The sequence below is a fragment of the Pseudophryne corroboree genome, chromosome 6 (genome assembly GCF_028390025.1).
Source record: "Pseudophryne corroboree isolate aPseCor3 chromosome 6, aPseCor3.hap2, whole genome shotgun sequence".
NCBI classification, from domain to species: Eukaryota; Metazoa; Chordata; class Amphibia; order Anura; family Myobatrachidae; genus Pseudophryne; species Pseudophryne corroboree.
The window spans coordinates 78,953,420-78,975,265 of record NC_086449.1 but is presented as its reverse complement, the minus strand read 5'-3'; the positions used below and the strand labels follow the sequence as shown (position 1 = coordinate 78,975,265).

Below are 21,846 nucleotides of genomic sequence, written 5' to 3'. Positions count from 1 at the left end.
ATAAGCGGTCAGGGTAACTTACTAACTGCATTTAGGTGCAATTAGACATGTAGTTCCACAACTGCTGGATAAGCCCACAGGGTAGATGCTAGAATCAAGTGGGCTAAGGGACCTTTTCCGTAAGGGCAACCTAAGCCCACAGGGCTGCTATCTGTATAGTGCTATTGCATCAGCCTCTGCCTTCCAGATGGTCTCACCTCTCCCAGGGACTGCAGGCTCTTCACTGCCCCCACCACCTGCTGGTGATCCACACCCAGCGCCGCTGCCAGCTCCAGGCTGTCCATGCCCCCGTACTCGCCATCCTGCTGCAACCTCTGGAGCAGAGATTCTGATACTGGGTTATCCGCCATGCTGCCGGTCTCTTGTCTGCGCATGCGTCGAAGCCGCAATGCCACTAGTCTTCTCTCTGCGGCCGTACCTCTCGAGTTGACCAGTCCCCTATCTGCGCATGCGCCGGCCTTCTCAACTCTCGCAGTCTACTACGACGTGCTACCGGCTTGCTCTCTGCGCATGCGTCAGAAACATATTGCTTTCTTTCGCCGTACGGGAGCGTCTTCACGAACGAGGCATGATCAAGCCGGATATAGGCAATTGCGTCGGCCATCTTGCTACTCATCCACTCTGCATTTGTTTACGGTACGTGAACAGTACGCCGGCCATCCTGCTCCTCCGAGGAGCGGCGCATCAACTCCATACTTTCCGCTGCGTGAGCTCACAGCTCCCCCTGCTGGCGTCTTGGCGGACATGCACACTTTAAGGAATAACCATAGAATTTACAGAGAATTCTCTCTCTCTATCTAATGTTTATTTCTCTATCGTCCTAAGTGGATGCTGGGGTTCCTGAAAGGACCATGGGGAATAGCGGCTCCGCAGGAGACAGGGCACAAAAAAGTAAAGCTTTACTAGGTCAGGTGGTGTGCACTGGCTCCTCCCCCTATGACCCTCCTCCAGACTCCAGTTAGATTTTGTGCCCGAACGAGAAGGGTGCAATCTAGGTGGCTCTCCTAAAGAGCTGCTTAGAGAAAGTTTAGTTTAGGTTTTTTTCTTTACAGTGAGTCCTGCTGGCAACAGGATCACTGCAACGTGGGACTTAGGGGGAAAGTAGTAAACTCACCTGCATGCAGAGTGGATTTGCTGCTTGGCTACTGGACACCATTAGCTCCAGAGGGATCGAACACAGGCCCAGCCGTGGAGTCCGGTCCCGGAGCCGCGCCGCCGACCCCCTTGCAGATGCTGAAGCGTGAAGAGGTCCGGAAACCGGCGGCTGAAGACTCCTCAGTCTTCATAAGGTAGCGCACAGCACTGCAGCTGTGCGCCATTTTCCTCTCAGCACACTTCACTGGGCAGTCACTGAGGGTGCAGAGCGCTGGGGGGGGGCGCTCTGAGAGGCAAATATAAACCTTATACAAGGCTAAAAATACCTCACATATAGCCCATAGGGGCTATATGGAGATATTTAACCCCTGCCTGACTGGAAAAATAGCGGGAGAAGAACCCGCCGAAAAAGGGGCGGGGCCTATCTCCTCAGCACACGGCGCCATTTTCTGTCACAGCTCCGCTGGTCAGGACGGCTCCCAGGTCTCTCCCCTGCACTGCACTACAGAAACAGGGTAAAACAGAGAGGGGGGGCACATTAATGGCTATATATATATATATTATATATTAAAGCAGCTATAAGGGAGCACTTAATATAAGGATATCCCTTGTATATATAGCGCTTTGTGGTGTGTGCTGGCAGACTCTCCCTCTGTCTCCCCAAAAGGGCTAGTGGGTCCTGTCTTCATTAGAGCATTCCCTGTGAGTTTGCGGTGTGTGTCGGTACGGGGTGTCGACATGTATGAGGACGATATTGGTGTGGAGGCGGAGCAATTGCCAAATATGCAGATGTCACCCCTCAGGGGGTCGACACCAGAATGGATGCCTTTATTTGTGGAATTACGTGATGGTTTATCTTCCCTTAAACAGTCAGTTGAGGACATGAGGCGGCCGGACAATCAATTAATGCCTGTCCAGGCGCCTCAAACACCGTCAGGGGCTGTAAAACGCCCTTTGCCTCAGTCGGTCGACACAGACCCAGACACAGGCACTGATTCCAGTGACGACGGTAGAAATTCAAACGTATTTTCCAGTAGGGCCACACGTTATATGATTTTGGCAATGAAGGAGACGTTACATTTAGCTGATACTACAGATACCGTAAAACAGGGTATTATGTATGGTGTGAAAAAACTACAAACAGTTTTTCCTGAATCAGAAGAATTAAATGACGTGTGTGATGAAGCGTGGGTTGCTCCTGATAAAAAGTTGATAATTTCAAAAAAGTTATTGGCATTATACCCTTTCCCGCCAGAGGTTAGGGCGCGCTGGGAAACACCCCCTAAGGTGGACAAGGCGCTCACACGCTTATCTAAACAAGTGGCGTTACCCTCTCCTGAGACGGCCGCACTTAAGGATCCATCAGATAGAAAGATGGAAGTTATTCAAAAGAATATATACACAGAATCCCTGATTGAAAATATTGATACCCTAGATAGGGACAATGTTTTACTGTCGTTAGAACAAATAAAGGATGCATTTATCTATATGCGTGATGCACAGAGGGATATTTGCACACTGGCATCTCGGGTGAGTGCTATGTCCATTTCAGCCAGAAGAGCCTTATGGACACGACAGTGGACAGGCGATGCGGATTCAAAACGTCACATGGAGGTTTTGCCGTATAAAGGGGAGGAGTTATTTGGAGTTGGTCTATCAGACTTGGTGGCCACGGCTACTGCCGGGAAATCCACTTTTTTACCTCAAGTCACTCCCCAACAGAGAAAGGCACCGACCTTTCAACCGCAGCCTTTTCGCTCCTACAAAAATAAGAGAGCAAAGGGTTTGTCGTACCTGCCACGAGGCAGAGGAAGAGGGAAGAGACACCAACAGGCAGCTCCTTCCCAGGAACAGAAGCCCTCCCCGGCTCCTGCAAAAACCTCAGCATGACGCTGGGGCCTCTCAAGCGGACTCGGGGACAGTGGGCGGCCGTCTCAAAAATTACAGCGCGCAGTGGGCTCACTCGCAGGTAGACCCCTGGATCCTGCAGATAATATCTCAGGGGTACAGGTTGGAATTAGAGACGGATCCTCCTCATCGTTTCCTGAAGTCTGCTTTACCAACCGTCTCTTCCGAAAGGGAGAGGGTGTTGGAAGCCATTCACAAGCTGTACGCTCAGCAGGTGATAGTCAAAGTACCCCTATTACAACAAGGAAAGGGGTATTATTCCACTCTATTTGTGGTACCGAAGCCGGATGGCTCGGTAAGGCCTATTCTAAATCTGAAGTCCTTGAACCTCTACATAAAAAAGTTCAAGTTCAAGATGGAGTCACTCAGAGCAGTGATAGCGAACCTGGAAGAAGGGGACTTTATGGTATCCTTGGACATCAAGGATGCGTATCTACACGTTCCGATTTACCCCGCACACCAGGGGTACCTCAGGTTCATTGTTCAAAACTGTCACTATCAGTTTCAGACGCTGCCGTTCGGATTGTCCACGGCGCCTCGGGTCTTTACCAAGGTAATGGCCGAGATGATGATTCTTCTTCGAAGAAAAGGCGTATTAGTTATCCCATACTTGGACGATCTCCTAATAAGGGCAAGGTCCAGAGAACAGCTGGAGACAGCTTTAGCACTATCTCAAGAGGTGCTAAGACAACACGGGTGGATTCTGAATATTCCAAAATCCCATTTAATCCCGACAACTCGTCTGCTGTTCCTAGGAATGATTCTGGACACGGTTCAGAAAAAGGTTTTCCTTCCAGAGGAAAAAGCCAAGGAGTTATCCGATCTGGTCAGGAACCTCCTAAAACCAGGAAAGGTGTCAGTACATCAATGCACAAGAGTCCTGGGAAAAATGGTGGCTTCTTACGAAGCAATTCCATTCGGCAGATTCCATGCAAGAATATTCCAAAGGGATCTGTTGGACAAATGGTCAGGGTCGCATCTGCAGATGCACCTGCGAATAACCCTGTCACCAAAGACAAGGGTGTCACTTCTGTGGTGGTTGCAGAAGGCTCACCTATTAGAAGGCCGCAGATTCGGCATTCAGGATTGGATCCTGGTGACCACGGACGCCAGCCTGAGAGGCTGGGGAGCAGTCACACAAGGAAGAAACTTCCAGGGAGTATGGACGAGTCTGGAAAAGTCTCTTCACATAAACATTCTGGAACTAAGAGCAATCTACAATGCTCTAAGCCAGGCGGAACTTCTCCTGAAAGGAAAGCCGGTGTTGATTCAGTCGGACAACATCACGGCGGTCGCCCATGTAAACAGGCAGGGCGGCACAAGAAGCAGGAGTGCAATGGCAGAAGCTGCCAAGATTCTTCGCTGGGCGGAGAATCACGTGATAGCACTGTCAGCAGTGTTCATCCCGGGCGTGGACAACTGGGAAGCAGACTTCCTCAGCAGACACGATCTTCATCCGGGAGAGTGGGGTCTACATCCAGAAGTCTTCAACATGTTAATAGACCGTTGGGAAAGACCAATTGTAGACATGATGGCGTCTCGCCTCAACAAGAAACTGGACAAATATTGCGCCAGGTCAAGAGATCCACAGACAATAGCTGTGGACGCACTGGTAACTCTTTGGGTGTACCAGTCAGTGTATGTGTTTCCTCCTCTGCCGCTCATACCAAAGGTATTGAAGATCATACGGCAAAGAAGAGTAAGAACAATACTAGTGGTTCCGGATTGGCCGAGAAGGACTTGGTATCCGGAACTTCAAGAGATGCTCACGGACGAACCGTGGCCTCTACCTCTGAGAAGGGACCTGCTACAGCAGGGTCCCTGTCTTTTTCAAGACTTACCGCGGCTGCGTTTGACGGCATGGCGGTTGAACGCCAGATCCTAAAAGGGAAAGGCATTCCAGAAGAAGTCATTCCTACCTTGATTAAGGCACGGAAGGAAGTCACCGTGAAACATTATCACCGCATTTGGCGAAAATATGTAGCGTGGTGCGAGGATCGGAGTGTTCCGACGGAGGAATTCCAACTGGGTCGTTTCCTACATTTCCTGCAATCTGAATTATCTATGGGTCTCAAATTGGGATCCATTAAGGTTCAAATTTCGGCCCTGTCAATATTCTTCCAAAAAGAATTGGCCTCTGTCCCTGAGGTCCAGACTTTTGTCAAGGGAGTACTGCATATACAGCCTCCTGTGGTGCCTCCGGTGGCACCGTGGGATCTAAATGTAGTTTTAGATTTCCTCAAATCCCATTGGTTTGAACCATTGAAAAAGGTGGATTTGAAATATCTCACATTGAAAGTGACTATGTTACTAGCCCTGGCCTCTGCCAGGAGAGTATCTGAATTGGCGGCTTTATCTTATAAAAGTCCTTATCTAATCTTCCATTCGGATAGGGCAGAACTGCGGACTCGTCCGCATTTTCTCCCTAAAGTGGTATCAGCATTTCATCTGAACCAACCTATTGTGGTGCCTGCGGCCACTAGCGACTTGGAGGACTCCAAGTTGTTGGACGTTGTCAGAGCCTTAAAAATATACATTTCAAGGACGGCTGGAGTCAGAAAATCTGACTCGCTGTTTATATTGTATGCACCCAACAAGTTGGGCGCACCTGCTTCTAAGCAGTCGATTGCTCGTTGGATTTGTAACACAATTCAACTTGCACATTCTGTGGCAGGCCTGCCACAGCCTAAAACTGTAAAAGCCCACTCCACAAGGAAGGTGGGCTCATCTTGGGCGGCTGCCCGAGGGGTCTCGGCATTACAACTCTGCCGAGCAGCTACGTGGTCGGGGGAGAACACGTTTGTAAAATTTTACAAATTTGATACCCTGGCAAAGGAGGACCTGGAGTTCTCTCATTCGGTGCTGCAGAGTCATCCGCACTCTCCCGCCCGTTTGGGAGCTTTGGTATAATCCCCATGGTCCTTTCAGGAACCCCAGCATCCACTTAGGACGATAGAGAAAATAAGAATTTACTTACCGATAATTCTATTTCTCGGAGTCCGTAGTGGATGCTGGGCGCCCATCCCAAGTGCGGATTATCTGCAATACTTGTACATAGTTATTGTTAACTAATTCGGGTTATTGTTAAGGAGCCATCGTTAAGAGGCCCTTTCTGTTATCATACTGTTAACTGGGTTTAGATCACAAGTTGTACGGTGTGATTGGTGTGGCTGGTATGAGTCTTACCCGGGATTCAAAATGCCTCCCTTATTGTGTATGCTCGTCCGGGCACAGTACCTAACTGGAGTCTGGAGGAGGGTCATAGGGGGAGGAGCCAGTGCACACCACCTGACCTAGTAAAGCTTTACTTTTTTGTGCCCTGTCTCCTGCGGAGCCGCTATTCCCCATGGTCCTTTCAGGAACCCCAGCATCCACTACGGACTCCGAGAAATAGAATTATCGGTAAGTAAATTCTTATTTTTTGTCCATCCCAATGTGCTGTGATGAGGACATTGCAGCATCAGAGGGATCTGTATAACCAGTTCCTGGGGCCACCAGCGTGTCTTTATGTCGCCATATAGTAAGAACAGTAAAACATAACCAGTATGTACTGAAAGTAATTTCATTAAATGGGGCTAACCATCCTATGTTATATATAACTGTGCCAACTCTTATCAGTTCATTTAAAGGAAATTGTTTGGTCCTGCAACGTTTGCTAGCAAGGAGCCTAATCTAATTAGGAGTGCAGATATTCTTTAAACAGTGCTGGCCAATCGCTTCAAAGTGCCTAGACTACATGGTGCTTTCATTCACACAGAAACATCTTTGTCTGTAATCCCTGCCGGTCTCCTCTCTCTCTAAAGAATGCTGCTGACAATTAAGATATGAAAACCAACATCACTTCAACCATCAGCTCCCCTGAGAGCAGAGTTGCTGATTTATGGCTCCGTCCGTCCCTTCAGGCAGGCAGACGAGGGAGGACAGTGCAGGGCGGGCGGATGTGGAAGGATAGCGCAGGGCGGGCGAACGTGGAAGGACAGCGCAGGACGGGCGGGAGTGCGGTGTGACATCAGCACGTCACATCACAAGCTGGCCGAAGCGTGAAGACGGGTGGGCTGGCTGTGCGGCCAGCCAGCCACACAAGTAGTACCTGGACCTAGTGGGTGCTTATCAGTTTCCATGGGTGCTCGGGCCCAGGAGCACCCATGGGATCGGCGCACATGTGTACATAAATACAGCCATGGCCAAAAGTTTTGAGAATGACACAAGTATTGGTTTTCACAAAGTTTGCTACTTCAGTATTTTTAGACCTTTTTGTCAGCTGTTGCCCCAGACCTTAATCCCATTGAGAATTTGTGGTCAATCTACAAGAGGCGGGTGGACAAACAAAAACCCACAAATTCTGACAAGCTCCAAGCATTGATTAGGCAAGAATGGGCGGCCATCAGTCAGTATGTGACCCAGAAGTTGATTGACAGCATGCCAGGGCGAAATTGCAGAGGTCTTAAAAAAAAAAAGAAGGGTCAACACTGCAAATATTGACTCTTTGCATAAACTTAATGTAATTGTCAATAAAAGCCTTTGAAACTTATGAAATGTTTGTAATTTTACTTCAGTGTACCATAGTAACATCTGACCAAAAGGTCTAAAAACACTGAAGCAGCAAACTATGTGAAAACCAATACTTGCGTCATTTTCAAAACTTTGGGCCACGGATGTACAGTACAATGGAACAACATCTGGGACTAGTGATAGCATGGTAAGGAAAGTTATAGTATTACACAGGACCCACAACAGTGTAACACCAAATAATATCATCAAGAGACATTTTTAGGTCATCTATATTTTTGTCTGTAAACATAGGATTGCAGGAACAAATCTATCTCACCTCTAGGGGGGTGGGTGTAATGTTTTTAGCATAATTTATTGTGGCAGGTTATATGATGGATTTTGGTCATTACCATTTTGTCTCCATGCTGCTAATAATTATTTATAGTTCTGCAGAGTGTCCACAGTATTATGTGATTACCGTGGCACCCACAGGCCAATGTGAGCAGAGATGCTCTGAAACACCACTCTGAGCTCTGTACATTTAAAAATCCTCCTTTTCTACTTCAAGCCTCCACATGACTTAATGGGGGGAATTCAAATGTTTGGAAAGTCGGTTGGGTGTTTTTTATCCCCTGTCTATTAGATAGACGCCCAACTGACTTTTCAAACAAGTGTGTGTGTGTGTGTGTGTGTGTGTGTGTGTGTTACTTGTCTGCCCTCCAGAAAGAGGTCCTAATACAGAATGTATCGCTATTGCTACTAAAAGTGTGATTTTTTTTTTTTTTTTGCAAACTCAATTGCACACAGGTAGTTGCCGCCAAGAAATGAAAAAAGACGCCCACTGCAGTGTCTGCTGCATATGCATCGCAATCCATACGCAAAATCGGGAAGATCGAAGGGGTAAATTTAATCTGCGCCAAGCCAGAGCATCCACAAATTTGCACATGCAAGTGATCGCAGATGACACCAGAGACTCACCCACTAAACAGCCAAGACACGCTTGCATTTTTGCCACCACTCCCACAAAACGCCATGTTACCACCCCAAAACACTCACTTCCTGTCAATCACTGTGTGATCGCTCCTGTTAATACTGCAAATGCATCGCAATCGCAATGTGTATATGGCGCATGCCCATTACATACGCAGCGCATACGCTGTCTTTCGATAATCGGGCAAATTGCAAAAAAGCAGTTGCGATCAATGATGAATTAGGCTTAGAGTTTGAAAAAGAGATAATATGAAGGATGGCTACGAACAAAAATAAGATTTTAAACCTACCGGTAAATCTTTTTCTCCTAGTCCGTAGAGGATGCTGGGGACTCCGTAAGGACCATGGGGTATAGACGGGCTCCGCAGGAGACATGAGCACTACAAAGAACTTTTAGTATGGGTGTGCACTGGCTCCTCCCTCTATGCCCCTCCTGCAGACCTCAGTTAGAGAACTGTGCCCAGAGGAGATGGACAATATGAAAGGATTTTGTTAATCTAAGGGCAAGATTCATACCAGCCCACACCAATCATACAGGGCCGATTCCGGGGCTTCTTGCGCCCCGGGCGGCATTAGGGTGTGTGGCTTCATACAGGGGGGCGTGGTCAGTTACGCCCCCTGTACTGTAGCAGGATGATGATGTCATTGCGCACCGCACAGCAAAGGTCCTCTCCACGAAGGAAAACAAGACGCTAAGCGTCTAGTTCCCTTCGTGGAGAGGACCTTTGCTGTGCGGTGCGCGATGACGTCAAAGCGCACCGCACATCATTACAGTAAAGGTCCTCCACGAACGGAAACTAGACGCGTAGCGTCTAGTTTCCCTTCACAACGGGCAGCCGACGAAGGGAAACTAGACGCTACGGCGGGCAGCGGCAGCGGGGAGCACAGCAGCAGCGGATCTTGCCATGGTGCGGCGCCCTCCGGATGGCGCCGCCCCGGGCAAAAGTCCTGCTTGCCCGTGGCAAGATCCGCTACTGCAATCCTACCATATAACCTGGAATATATGCAACCAGTTAACAGTATAAACAAAAAAAACAGTATCAGTCAAAGACAGATTCCAACTGTAACATAACCCTTATGTAAGCAACAACTATATACAAGTCTTGCAGATTTAGTCCGCACTAGGACAGGCACCCAGCATCCTCTACGGACTAGGAGAAAAAGATTTACCGGTAGGTTTAAAACCTTATTTTCTCTTACGTCCTAGAGGATGCTGGGGACTCCGTAAGGACCATGGGGTTTATACCAAAGCTCCCAACCGGGCAGGAGAGTGCGGATGACTCTGCAGCACCGAATGAGCAAACGCAAGGTCCTCATCAGCCAGGGTATCAAACTTGTAGAATTTTGCAAAAGTGTTTGAACCCGACCAAGTAGCTGCTCGGCAAAGCTGTAATGCCGAGACGCCTCGGGCAGCCGCCCAAGAAGAGCCCACCTTCCTAGTGGTATGGGCCTTTACCGAATTTGGTAACGGCAATCCAGCCGTAGAATGAACCTGCTGAATCGAGTTACAGATCCAGAGAGCAATAGTCTGCTTAGAAGCAGGAGCGCCAACCTTGTTGGCTGCATACAGGACAAACAGAACCTCTGTTTTTCTAACCCTAGCCGTCCTGGCTACATAAATATTTAAGGACGTGGAAATATATATATCAAGTATATATACAGGCGCTGTGATGAGTGGTTTATCCTAGCAGCTGTAAAAGTAAGGGGTAGTCAAGCCCTTTTAGACCAAGGTGAACAAAGAAAAATTTATACAGCGCTGATTGACACAGAGTAATGTACACAATAGATGTATTTAATATTTGTTAAGAAACTTATACATATAAATATAAAATACATGAACGGGCATAAAAACCATATCTCACAATTAAATCTTTTGGTGGACTTTGAGGCCTTGTAGATACTAGCACCAGTTAGCATATGCATGCCAAGCATAAAGACAGTCATTAGTATGGACCAAGTGCATAAAAGTTCATCCGATTGGATGTATTTACCAAGTCTGTGTTCCGGTTAGAGAGACTCCCATAGGCATAAGTTCATATAGCAACGACAACAGTTGGTGGGGTCCTGGTTCACAGTTTGAGCAATGCTCCGTGTTCCAATGTGTGGAATCTCCTGAAGAGAATAGTGGGCGATGGCAGTGCCGACAATGGAGGCCTGGTCCACGGAGGAGATCGATTGCAAGGTCCTGACTGTAGTAAGTTGTTCATTGGTGGTGCTGGTCCACAAAAGTCCACCCAAGGTTTACACCTGACGCGTTTCGCTGCTCCAGCTGAGCAAAGCCCCCGTATGTGTATAAATTGATTTTAAGGTAGTTTCATGCCTGCGATCCGCAGGACCTTTTAGTGTCGCCGTGTCCGGGGACGGTAGGGCCACCTTTTTGGACAAGCGTGTTAAGGCCTTGTCGACCGTGGGTGATGATTCTCACCGTAACCTGTCCTTTGAGGGGAAAGGATACACCATAATAATTATTTTGGGAATCTGCAGTTTTTTGTCTGGAGTTTCCCAAGCTTTTTCAAATAATGCGTTCAGCTCATAAGATGGGGGAAACGTTACCTCAGGTTTCCTTACCTTAAACCTGTGTACCCTCATGTCAGGGACAGAGGAGTAATCTGTGATATGCAAAACATCTTTTATTGCAATAATTATATAATGAATACTTTTTGCCACCCTTGGGTGTAACCTTGCATCATCACAGTCGACACTGGAGTCAGAATCCGTGTCGGTATCAGTGTCTACTATTTGGGACAGGGGACGTTTTTGAGACCCTGAAGGGCCCTGTGACACAGTCAAATCCTTGGACTCTGCTTTGTCCAATCTCTTATGTAATAAATTTACATTTGCATTTAAAACATTCCACATGTCCAACCAATCAGGTGTCGGCGTTGCTGATGGAGACACCACAATCATCTGCTCCACCTCCTCCTTAGATGAGCCTTCCGCTTCAGACATGCCGACACACGTACCGACACAACCCCACACACACAGGGATATTTATATGGAGACAGATCCCCAATAAGGCCCTTTGGAGAGACAGAGAGAGAGTATGCCAGCACACACCCAGCACCACTGACACCGGAAATAGAATTCCCAGATAAAACAGCGCTTTTATATAACTATATATATAATCACATTATATACACTCATTACTGCTAATAAGTGCCCCCCCCCCCCTCCCCCTCTGTTTTGCCCTGTGTCTTCAGCAGGGGAGAGTTCGGGGCGCCAGCTCCATGCTGTGGAGAAAATGGCGCTTTCCGTGCTGAGGGACCAAACTCCGCCCCCTCACCGACGGGCTTCGGTCCCGCTCATTTTTTTATTTTATTTTTAATTCAACAATTTTTATTAGATTTTTTATAGAAATACAAGAACAGGGAAGACCTTCATGATACAGACATACCAAAAACCGGAGAGAAACCGGTATACTTACAATAATCCAACGTAAAGTGCTTTTAAACCACATCAGTGAAATCACAGATACATAGTCGGTAATTGTAGGCTTGAGTAAGAGGTAAAGGATAAACAATCTTAACCTACATGAGGTCTAGGAAATGATGAAGACATTACCGACGTGCGTCTCAGCATAAGAAATCACCATATACCTAAGGCTAAGCATACAATTCTACCTGAGGATTCACAGGACATCAGTATACCCGAGAGGTCAGTAAAGAAGACAGACAGGAGGGAGGGGGGGAACAAATGGGGAAAACCATACAAGTATAATCATATCATGAATGAGTAGCGGCCAAAGAAGTCTTAAGTAAAAATATTAAAGAAGCAATTCAGGCATGGTTAGCCATTCTAACCAAAGAGAAGGTTCAGTACCCGTATGGCATCAGACTAAACATACAGCATGGGGTATTAAAATTAATATAATTACATTTCCTAAGAAAACAGCAGGAGGTCCCAAAGGAACAGTACATGGGCCTAAGTTGTCAAGAGGCCCTATCGATTTGTCTATATAGATACCACGTTGTGGTCTCAAAAAGTTTATAGATGAACGACTGTACATCCGGGTCTAGAGTATCAATATACCTCTCCCACTTCTTGGCAAACCGCCTGACCCCCAATTCAATATCAGGAAGAGTAGCACGCCTCTCAAAATAAATAATCCGGAGGGTCATGTGTTTCACAGCCATCAAAGATGGGGTAGACGGTTTGATCAATTATTAAGAATTTGTTTCTTGGCAATTGTCCGATAACAGAGAGTACCGGAACAATATCTCTATCTTCAGGCCCAAGAGACCACTCCCTAAAATCAAGTAGCAAACAAGCCTTCGGGCGTTTTATTAACCGTAAGTTAAATACTGTGTTGAGATAAGCGACCACCTTGTACCAAAACTTAGATATTTTCCGGCAAGACCACATATTGTGGTACAAGGTGGCATTCTGCGCAGTACATTTGATGCAACAGCCAGTGTCATCTGGGACCATGTGTGCCCTCTGATTAGGTGCTATATATGCCCTTTGGAGCGTCTTCAAGTGAACCTCTTGCAAAGAGGCAGAGTATAAGAACCTAAACGTGGGTAAAATGTTATCTAACAATTCAGCGCACGATCCCATATTGGGGATATCTCTGGACCATGAAGACAACGCGGAATCCCTGAGCCGGTCTCTACATGAGACCCTAAAGGTGTTTCTGAAGTAACTAAGATGGTAAGGACAATCTTTAGTAAGCACCATTAAGGTGCGCAGCGGGTCTGTGGTAGCCTCAGAAATCATTGGGTGAGACTGGGATTGAGCAAAGTGTCTAGCCTGCAAGTACATAAAAAATTCCCGGTGGAAAATACCAAATTTTATCTGGATATCAGAGAAAGAAAGCACTACGTTGTCTCCTGGGTCGTATATGTCTCTAATAGCTGCGATCCCCTTTTCTCTCCAACTCAAAAAATGTGCGTTATCAAGGCCAGGAAGGAAACATGGGTTACCCCAAAACGTAGTGTGAAGAGAGGTGTCAGGTTTTCTCTGGGCTTTAGTGTGAGTGGCCTGCCATGCTCGATATGTATGCCAAAATACCGCTCATTTTTTTTACAATACTGGCGGGGGTTATGATATATAGTGCCTCTGTAGCCTATATATGTATGTTTGCCAGCACTAGAGGTTTATTGCTGCCCAGGGCGTTCCCCCTGCGCCCTGCACCCATCAGTGCCTTGTGTGTGGGAGCAATGGCGCGCAGCGGCTTACCTCAGTGAAGATCTGAAGTCTTCTGCCGCCTTGAAGTCTTCTTTTCTTCTTATACTCACCCGGCTTCTATCTTCCGGCTCTGCGAGGAGGACGGCGGCGCGGCTCTGGGACGAACGGCAGGGTGAGACCTGCGTTCCGACTCCCTCTGGAGCTAATGGTGTCCAGTAGCCTAAGAAGCAGAGCCTATCACGTAAGTAGGTCTGCTTCTCTCTCCTCAGTCCCACGATGCAGGGAGCCTGTTGCCAGCAGTGCTCCCTGAAAATAAAAAACCTAACAAACTTCTTTTTCAGAGAAACTCAGGGTGCATTACAGGGGAGCTCTCCTATCTCCTCTGGGCACAAGATCTAACTGAGGTCTGGAGGAGGGGCATAGAGGGAGGAGCCAGTGCACACCCATACTAAAAGTTCTTTGTAGTGCCCATGTCTCCTGCGGAGCCCGTCTATACCCTATGGTCCTTACGGAGTCCCCAGCATCCTCTAGGACGTAAGAGAAATTATACGACACATGCTTAAAGGGTAAATAACTTGCTATGTAAAGAGTGTGGAAATTCCTGCTTTATACAGAATCCAAATTGAAGGACAAATAGTAATTCATATGCCTATAATTACTTTTAAATAATGTGTAGGGTACAAATGCAATAGCCTGCAGAATGCAGATAATAGAGATGTTTTTGGAGACCTGGAAATATTTTTAAAAGCGAAACCAACCTGGCTATGCCTTTACAAAAAAATGCCACTTTACATTTGGCCCTACATGTAATAAATGTATGGAGTAAACAAAGAGAACATTTCCTGGGGGATTTCTATTGATGTAGAAAGTCAAAAAGAAGAAGATTCCCTATATTGGGCACACTCGGACTTGTGTAATTTTTTAAAAGTCAAATATCTATTATGATAGATGACCAAAAATTCTAAAATATAACTTTAAAACATTAGCGAAATATGGTGCATGTTAATTAATTTGTGAAGGTTGTGAAAATTAAATAAAGTGAATTAAAAAGCTAAGCCACTGTAATTGTGTATTACTTCACTGTCTCTAATGTCTTCAACAGTGTTTCAATTATGTAACAATATTAGTTGCCAAATATCTTGCAATGATACATTCATATCTGGGAGTAGACAGCTCCCAGGTGTAATAAGATTGTGTCACCACTATTATAATTCAGCTCAGTGTTTCCAGCGTGCGCATCACTGGCTATAATACACTTTATTTTTGCTTAAGTGGTGAACCATGTTATTTATAAAGTGCCTACTATAATTGTATTTATTTATTGCTGCTAGGGGGATTGATGTCCCTATGCTCCTGTCTCTGGCAGATAGCTATATGATGGCTTGTGCGTATCTTAATTCTCTCCTTATCTTAAGCTCCCTTACGTTATGTCTACCAAAATGTAATCCACGGACAAATGAGGCTTATTCTCGTTCTCTCTGCCTTTTATGTGTGTATATCACTTTTCTCTAACGTCCTAAGTGGATGCTGGGACTCCGTAAGGACCATGGGGAATAGCGGCTCCGCAGGAGTCTGGGCACAAAAATAAAAGCTTGAACTAGCTGGTGTGCACTGGCTCCTCCCCCTATGACCCTCCTCCAAGCCTCAGTTAGATTTTTGTGCCCGAACGAGAAGGGTGCATGCTAGGTGGCTCTCCTGAGCTGCTTAGAGTAAAGGTTTATTTTAGGTTTTTTATTTTCAGTGAGTCCTGCTGGCAACAGGCTCACTGCATCGTGGGACTAAGGGGAGAAGAAACGAACTCACCTGCGTGCAGAGTGGATTGGGTTTCTTAGGCTACTGGACATTAGCTCCAGAGGGACGATCACAGGTACAGCCTGGATGGGTCCCGGAGCCGCGCCGCCGGCCCCCTTACAGAGCCAGAAGAACGAAGAGGTCCGGTGAAATCGGCGGCAGAAGATGTTCCTGTCTTCAACTAAGGTAGCGCACAGCACTGCAGCTGTGCGCCATTGCTCTCAGCACACTTCACACTCCGGTCACTGAGGGTGCAGGGCGCTGGGGGGGAGCGCCCTGAGACGCAATAAAAACAGAAATACCTTAGGATGGCAAAAGAAATACATCACATATAGCTCCTGGGCTATATGGATGTATTTAACCCCTGCCAGTTTTCCAGAAAAAAGCGGGAGATAAGGCCGTCGTGAAGGGTCGGAGCCTATCTCCTCAGCACACAAGCGCCATTTTCCCTCACAGTTCCGCTGGAAGGACGGCTCCCTGACTCTCCCCTGCAGTCCCTACAGAATCAGGGTAAAAACGAGAGAGGGGGGGCACTATTGGCAGCTAAATTATAAACAGCAGCTATAAAAGGGAGTAACACTTATATAAGGTTATCCCTATATATATATGTAGCGTTCTGGTGTGTGCTGGCAAACTCTCCCTCTGTCTCCCCAAAGGGCTAGTGGGGTCCTGTCCTCTATCAGAGCATTCCCTGTGTGTGTGCTGGGTGTCGGTACGATTGTGTCGACATGTATGAGGAGGAAAATGATGTGGAAGAAGAGCAATTGCCTGTGTTAGTGATGTCACCCCTTAGGAAGTCGACACCTGACTGGATGGTTGTATTTAAAGAACTACGTGACAATGTCAGCACTTTACAAAAAACTTGACGACATGAGACAGCCGACAAATCAATTAGTGCCTGTCCAGGCGTCTCAGACACCGTCAGGGGCGATAAAACGCCCGTTACCTCAGTGGGTCGACACAGACACGGATACTGAGTCCAGTGTCGACGATGAGGAGACAAACGTAATGTCCAGTAGGGCCACACGTTACATGATCACGGCAATGAAGGAGGCATTGAACATTTCTGACACTACAAGTACCACAAAGAAGGGTATTATGTGGGGAGTGAAAAAACTACCAGTAGCTTTTCCTGAGTCAGATGAATTAAATGAGGTGTGTGATAAAGCGTGGGTTTCCCCCGATAAAAAAGTGCTAATTTCTAATAAATTATTGGCACTATACCCTTTCCCGCCAGAGGTTAGGGCGCGTTGGGAAACACCCCCTAGAGTAGATAAAGCGCTCACACGTTTATCTAAACAAGTAGCGTTACCGTCTCCTGATACGGCCGCCCTCAAAGAACCAGCGGATAGAAGGCTGGAAAATATCCTGAAGGGTATATACACACATACTGGTGTTATACTGCGACCAGCAATCGCCTCAGCCTGGATGTGCAGTGCTGGAGTGGCGTGGTCGGATTCCCTGACTGAAAATATTGATACCCTGGATAGGGACAGTATATTACTAACTATAGAGCATTTGAAGGATGCATTACTATATATGCGTGATGCACAGAGGGATATTTGCACCCTGGCATCAAGAGTGAGTGCTATGTCCATTTCTGCCAGAAGAGCGTTATGGACGCGACAGTGGTCAGGGGATGCGGATTCCAAACGACATATGGAAGTATTGCCGTATAAAGGGGAGGAGTTAATTGGGGCCGGTCTATCGGACCTGGTGGCCACGGCAACGGCCGGAAAGTCCACCTTTTTACCCCAGGTCACCTCTCAGCAGAAAAAGACACCGTCTTTTCAAACTCAGTCCTTTCGTTCCCATAAGTACAAGCGGGCAAAAGGCCACTCATTTCTGCCCCGGGGCAGAGGAAGAGGAAAAAGACTGCACCAGGCAGCCTCTTCCCAGGAGCAGAAGCCCTCCTCTGCTTCTGCCAAGTCTTCAGCATGACGCTGGGGCTTTACAAGCGGACTCGGACACGGTGGGGGCCCGTCTCAAAAATTTCAACGCGCAGTGGGCTCACTCGCAAGTGGACCCCTGGATTCTGCAGGTAGTATCACAGGGGTACAAACAGGAATTCGAGACGTCTCCCCCTCGCCGGTTCCTGAAGTCTGCTCTACCAAAGTCTCCCTCCGACAGGGAGGCAGTTTTGGAAGCCATTCACAAGCTGTATTCCCAGCAGGTGATAATCAAGGTACCTCTCCTACAACAGGGAAAGGGGTATTATTCCACGCTGTTTGTGGTACCGAAGCCGGACGGCTCGGTGAGACCAATTTTAAATCTAAAATCCTTGAACACTTACATAAAGAGGTTCAAATTCAAGATGGAGTCACTCAGAGCAGTGATAGCAAACCTGGAAGAAGGGGACTATATGGTGTCTCTGGACATCAAAGATGCTTATCTCCACGTCCCAATCTACCTGTCACGATCCGGGTATCTGGACGCCATTTCTTACCCATCAGATGCCTCCTAAGGCTGGCTCAGCGCTCCAGGACCGGATCCCATCTGTTATCCTGATGTGTACATTCCTGTATCCTCTCCTGTCACTCTGGGACGCTGTCACAGTAAACGCCATATTACACCTGGCATGGCGTCTCCCGCGGCCTCCGCCGCCGTCCCTGCTCTTCTGCATGCAGAGTGTCTGAGTGGCGATTACGTCAGCCGCGGCCTCCGCTGTGTCCGCGTGGTTGGATGTGCATCTGTCAGCCTGGCGCCTCCTGTCTCCGGTGGCCGGCGCCGCCATTACTGTTTTCATTACCACATGGATTACAAACCAAACTTCCCTCCAAGTGTCTGCATGGGCGCAGCCATCTTGGATTCTGTCAGCTGATCATTTCCACCAATCTGTTCTCAGTATTGATAATCTGCATAATTGCCTAGCCAATCCCTTCCTTGCTGCAGGTATAAATACACTGTGCCTGAGCAAGGAAGGCGTCAGTGCTTTGGTTGTCAAACCTAGTTCCTGTTTGTCTCTCTCCTGTGATTGTCTTCCAGGTTCCAGCTCCTGTCTCAAGACTTCCACCATAGAGACCCGCACCAGCATTCCACCTGCGGTGTAGCCTGACTCTCCAATCCATTGTGGATTCATCTGTTTCCAGCTACAACATTACCTGCTTCCAGCTCAGCTTCCAGCAGAGTACAGCTTCTCTTAAAGGGCCGGTGTCCTTTCTACACTTTACCACTCTCCACCGGTATTATTATTTCTCCGCTCTCAAGTTCTACATTTCAGTTCATATTTCATCGCTCCCAAGTTCATTTATTATTTAACTGGTTCCAGCCAGTATCCACTCCGTGCTAACAACAGTCTGGTTCCAGCCAGTATCCACAGCAGCCGTTTTATCTTCAGCAACCCAGCTTTTCCTGGAACACCAGCTGGCACAATCCTGGGTTATCTCCATTGCTACAGTCGGGCCTGGTAAGGACTTTCCATCTAGAAGATTATAAGAACTTTCTCACACTACCAGTGCCCTGTGGCTCCTGCCATCCTGTAGTACCCAGGAACTGTATTTATTCTTTGCTGACTTTTACGTTTTCTTTTACTGCTGCTGTGTTGCGGAGTTGTCATAATAAACATCATTGACTTTTATCCAAGTTGTCGTGGTCACGCCTTCGGGCAGTTATTATTCATGTTACTTACATGTCCAGGGGTCTGATACAACCTCCCAGGTTCCGGTACATCTCAGCCCCTACAACTGAGGCTGCCTCCCGTCAGCTCAGGCCCTCAGTTGTGACAGTAAGCACTGACCTAATGAATCCAGCCGGAGACCAGGATCAAGCGGCCAGGCCGATGCAAGAACTGGCAGCCCGACTAGAACATCAGGAGGCTGCACAGGGCCACATCATCCGCTGTCTCCAGGATCTCTCTACTCGGCTGGATGGGATTCAGACAACTCTCCGTGGATCAGGCGCGTCTGGTGCGTCAACCACAGTGACTCCAGCTATAACCCCACCCACCTTACCCATTTCTGCTCCACGTCTTCATCTTCCAACGCCAGCAAAATTTGACGGATCTCCAAGATTCTGCAGGGGATTTCTCAACCAGTGTGAGATTCAGTTTGAGCTACAACCTGGCAATTTTCCCAGTGACCGTACAAAAATTGCCTACATTATTTCTCTTCTCAGTGGCTCAGCCCTTGATTGGGCATCACCGTTATGGGAGAGGTCCGACACCCTGCTATCTTCCTACACTGCCTTCGTGTCAACATTCAGGCGCATCTTCGACGAGCCAGGCCGGGTAACCTCAGCTTCATCCGAGATTCTCCGTTTACGCCAGGGGTCACGTACTGTAGGACAATATCTGATACAGTTCCAGATCCTGGCATCCGAACTGGCATGGAACGACGAGGCCCTGTATGCTGCATTCTGGCATGGCTTATCTGAGCGTATTAAAGATGAGTTAGCTACCAGAGACTTACCTTCTAAGTTAGATGAGCTAATCTCACTCTGCACGAAAGTTGATTTACGTTTCAGAGAGAGAGCAACTGAGCGTGGAAGATCATCTGCTCCAAAATCTTCTGCTCCTCCTCCTCGTCAACTGTCACCATCTAAAGATGAGCCCATGCAACTTGGCCGTTCCCGTTTAACTCCTGCTGAGCGCCGAAGACGTCTCTCCGAGTCTCTCTGTCTCTATTGTGCAGCTCCGTCTCACACCATTAATGCCTGTCCCAAACGTCCGGGAAACTCCAAATCCTAGCTCGCCAAGGAGAGGGCCGGCTAGGAGTAATGATCTCCTCTCCATCTCCTCAAGATTGTAATCTCCCAGTCTCGCTTCAAGTTGCTCAACGTTATCGGAACGTCATTGCCCTCCTTGATTCCGGAGCAGCTGGGAACTTTATTACCGAAGCCTATGTTAAACGGTGGTCCCTACCCACCGAGAGACTTCCTTCGTCCATTTCTTTAACTGCCGTGGATGGCAGCAAAATTTTTGATGCAGTTATTTCTTTAAGGACTCTACCAGTTCGTCTGAGAGTGGGAGATCTTCATTCCGAACTTATTTCTTTTTTAGTGATTCCAAGAGCCACACATCCTGTGGTCCTGGGCCTTCCATGGCTCCGTCTTCACAATCCTACAATTGATTGGACGACTACGCAAATCCTGGCATGGGGTTCCTCCTGTGCTGAGACATGTTTGTTTAAAGTATTGCCTGTCTGTTCTTCCTCCCCCAGGTCGTCTGATGTTCCACCTCCTCCATATCAAGATTTCACGGATGTGTTCAGTAAAGCTTCTGCTGATATCCTTCCTCCTCATAGAGAATGGGACTGCCCGATTGATCTCGTTCCAGGGAAGGTTCCACCTCGAGGCCGAACTTATCCGTTGTCTCTGCCTGAGACGCATTCTATGGAGGAATATATTAAAGAGAACCTAGCAAAGGGGTTCATTCGACCTTCTTCTTCTCCAGCCGGCGCAGGCTTCTTTTTTGTAAAAAAGAAAGATGGTGGTCTGCGGCCGTGCATCGACTACAGAGGTTTGAACGACATTACCATCAAGAACCGTTATCCTTTACCCCTGATTACTGAGCTCTTTGACAGAGTTAGCGGAGCTACCATCTTTACAAAGCTGGACTTGAGAGGTGCATACAATCTCATCCGGATCCGTGAGGGTGACGAGTGGAAGACCGCCTTTAACACCCGTGACGGACATTATGAGTACCTCGTCATGCCCTTCGGATTGAGCAATGCTCCAGCTGTCTTCCAGCATTTTGTCAATGAGATCTTCAGAGACATTCTATACCGTCATGTCGTGGTCTATCTAGACGATATCCTCATTTTTGCCAACGATTTAGAGGAACATCGTTTTTGGGTTAAAGAGGTTCTGTCCCGTCTCCGTGTCAATCATCTCTATTGCAAATTAGAAAAATGCGTCTTTGAAGTCAAGTCCATTCTGTTTCGAGGGTACATTGTGTCCGGTTCCGGACTAGAGATGGATCCTCAGAAACTACAAGCAATCCAAAATTGGCCGGTACCCTTAACCCTCAAAGGGGTCCAGAGGTTCTTAGGGTTCGCCAACTATTACCGAAAGTTTATACGAGACTTTTCCACCATTGTGGCGCCTATTACTGCTTTCACTAAGAAGGGTGCTAACCCGTCCAAGTGGTCTGAAGAAGCCATGCAAGCATTTCATCTTTTAAAACAAAGGTTCATCTCTGCGCCTGTTCTGAAACAGCCTGACATCGACTCTCCTTTCATCTTAGAGGTGGATGCCTCCTCCGTTGGAGTAGGAGCGGTGTTATCTCAGAGGGCTAAAGATGGCCATTTACACCCTTGCAGTTTCTTCTCCCGGAAGTTCTCCCCAGCTGAGCGCAACTATGCCATTGGCGACCAGGAGTTGCTAGCCATCAAGCTCGCTCTAGAAGAGTGGAGGTATCTGTTGGAGGGAGCTTCTCATTCAATCACCATACTTACAGACCACAAGAACCTTTTATATCTGAAAGGCGCACAATGTCTCAACCCTCGT

At 47.5% G+C, this 21,846-nt stretch overlaps 1 protein-coding gene across 1 annotated transcript in view; it reads right to left on the bottom strand.

Annotated features, from left to right (window-relative positions):
- FARSA (phenylalanyl-tRNA synthetase subunit alpha) overlaps positions 1-557 on the bottom strand; it is a 74,437-nt gene extending 73,880 nt beyond the window's left edge. The window contains exon 1 of the mRNA XM_063931267.1: positions 198-557. Within this exon, the coding sequence (XP_063787337.1) occupies positions 198-374 (177 nt within the window). The 5' untranslated portion in view covers positions 375-557. The remainder of the gene's footprint in view (positions 1-197) is intronic.
- Positions 558-21,846: the final 21,289 nt, after the last annotated feature.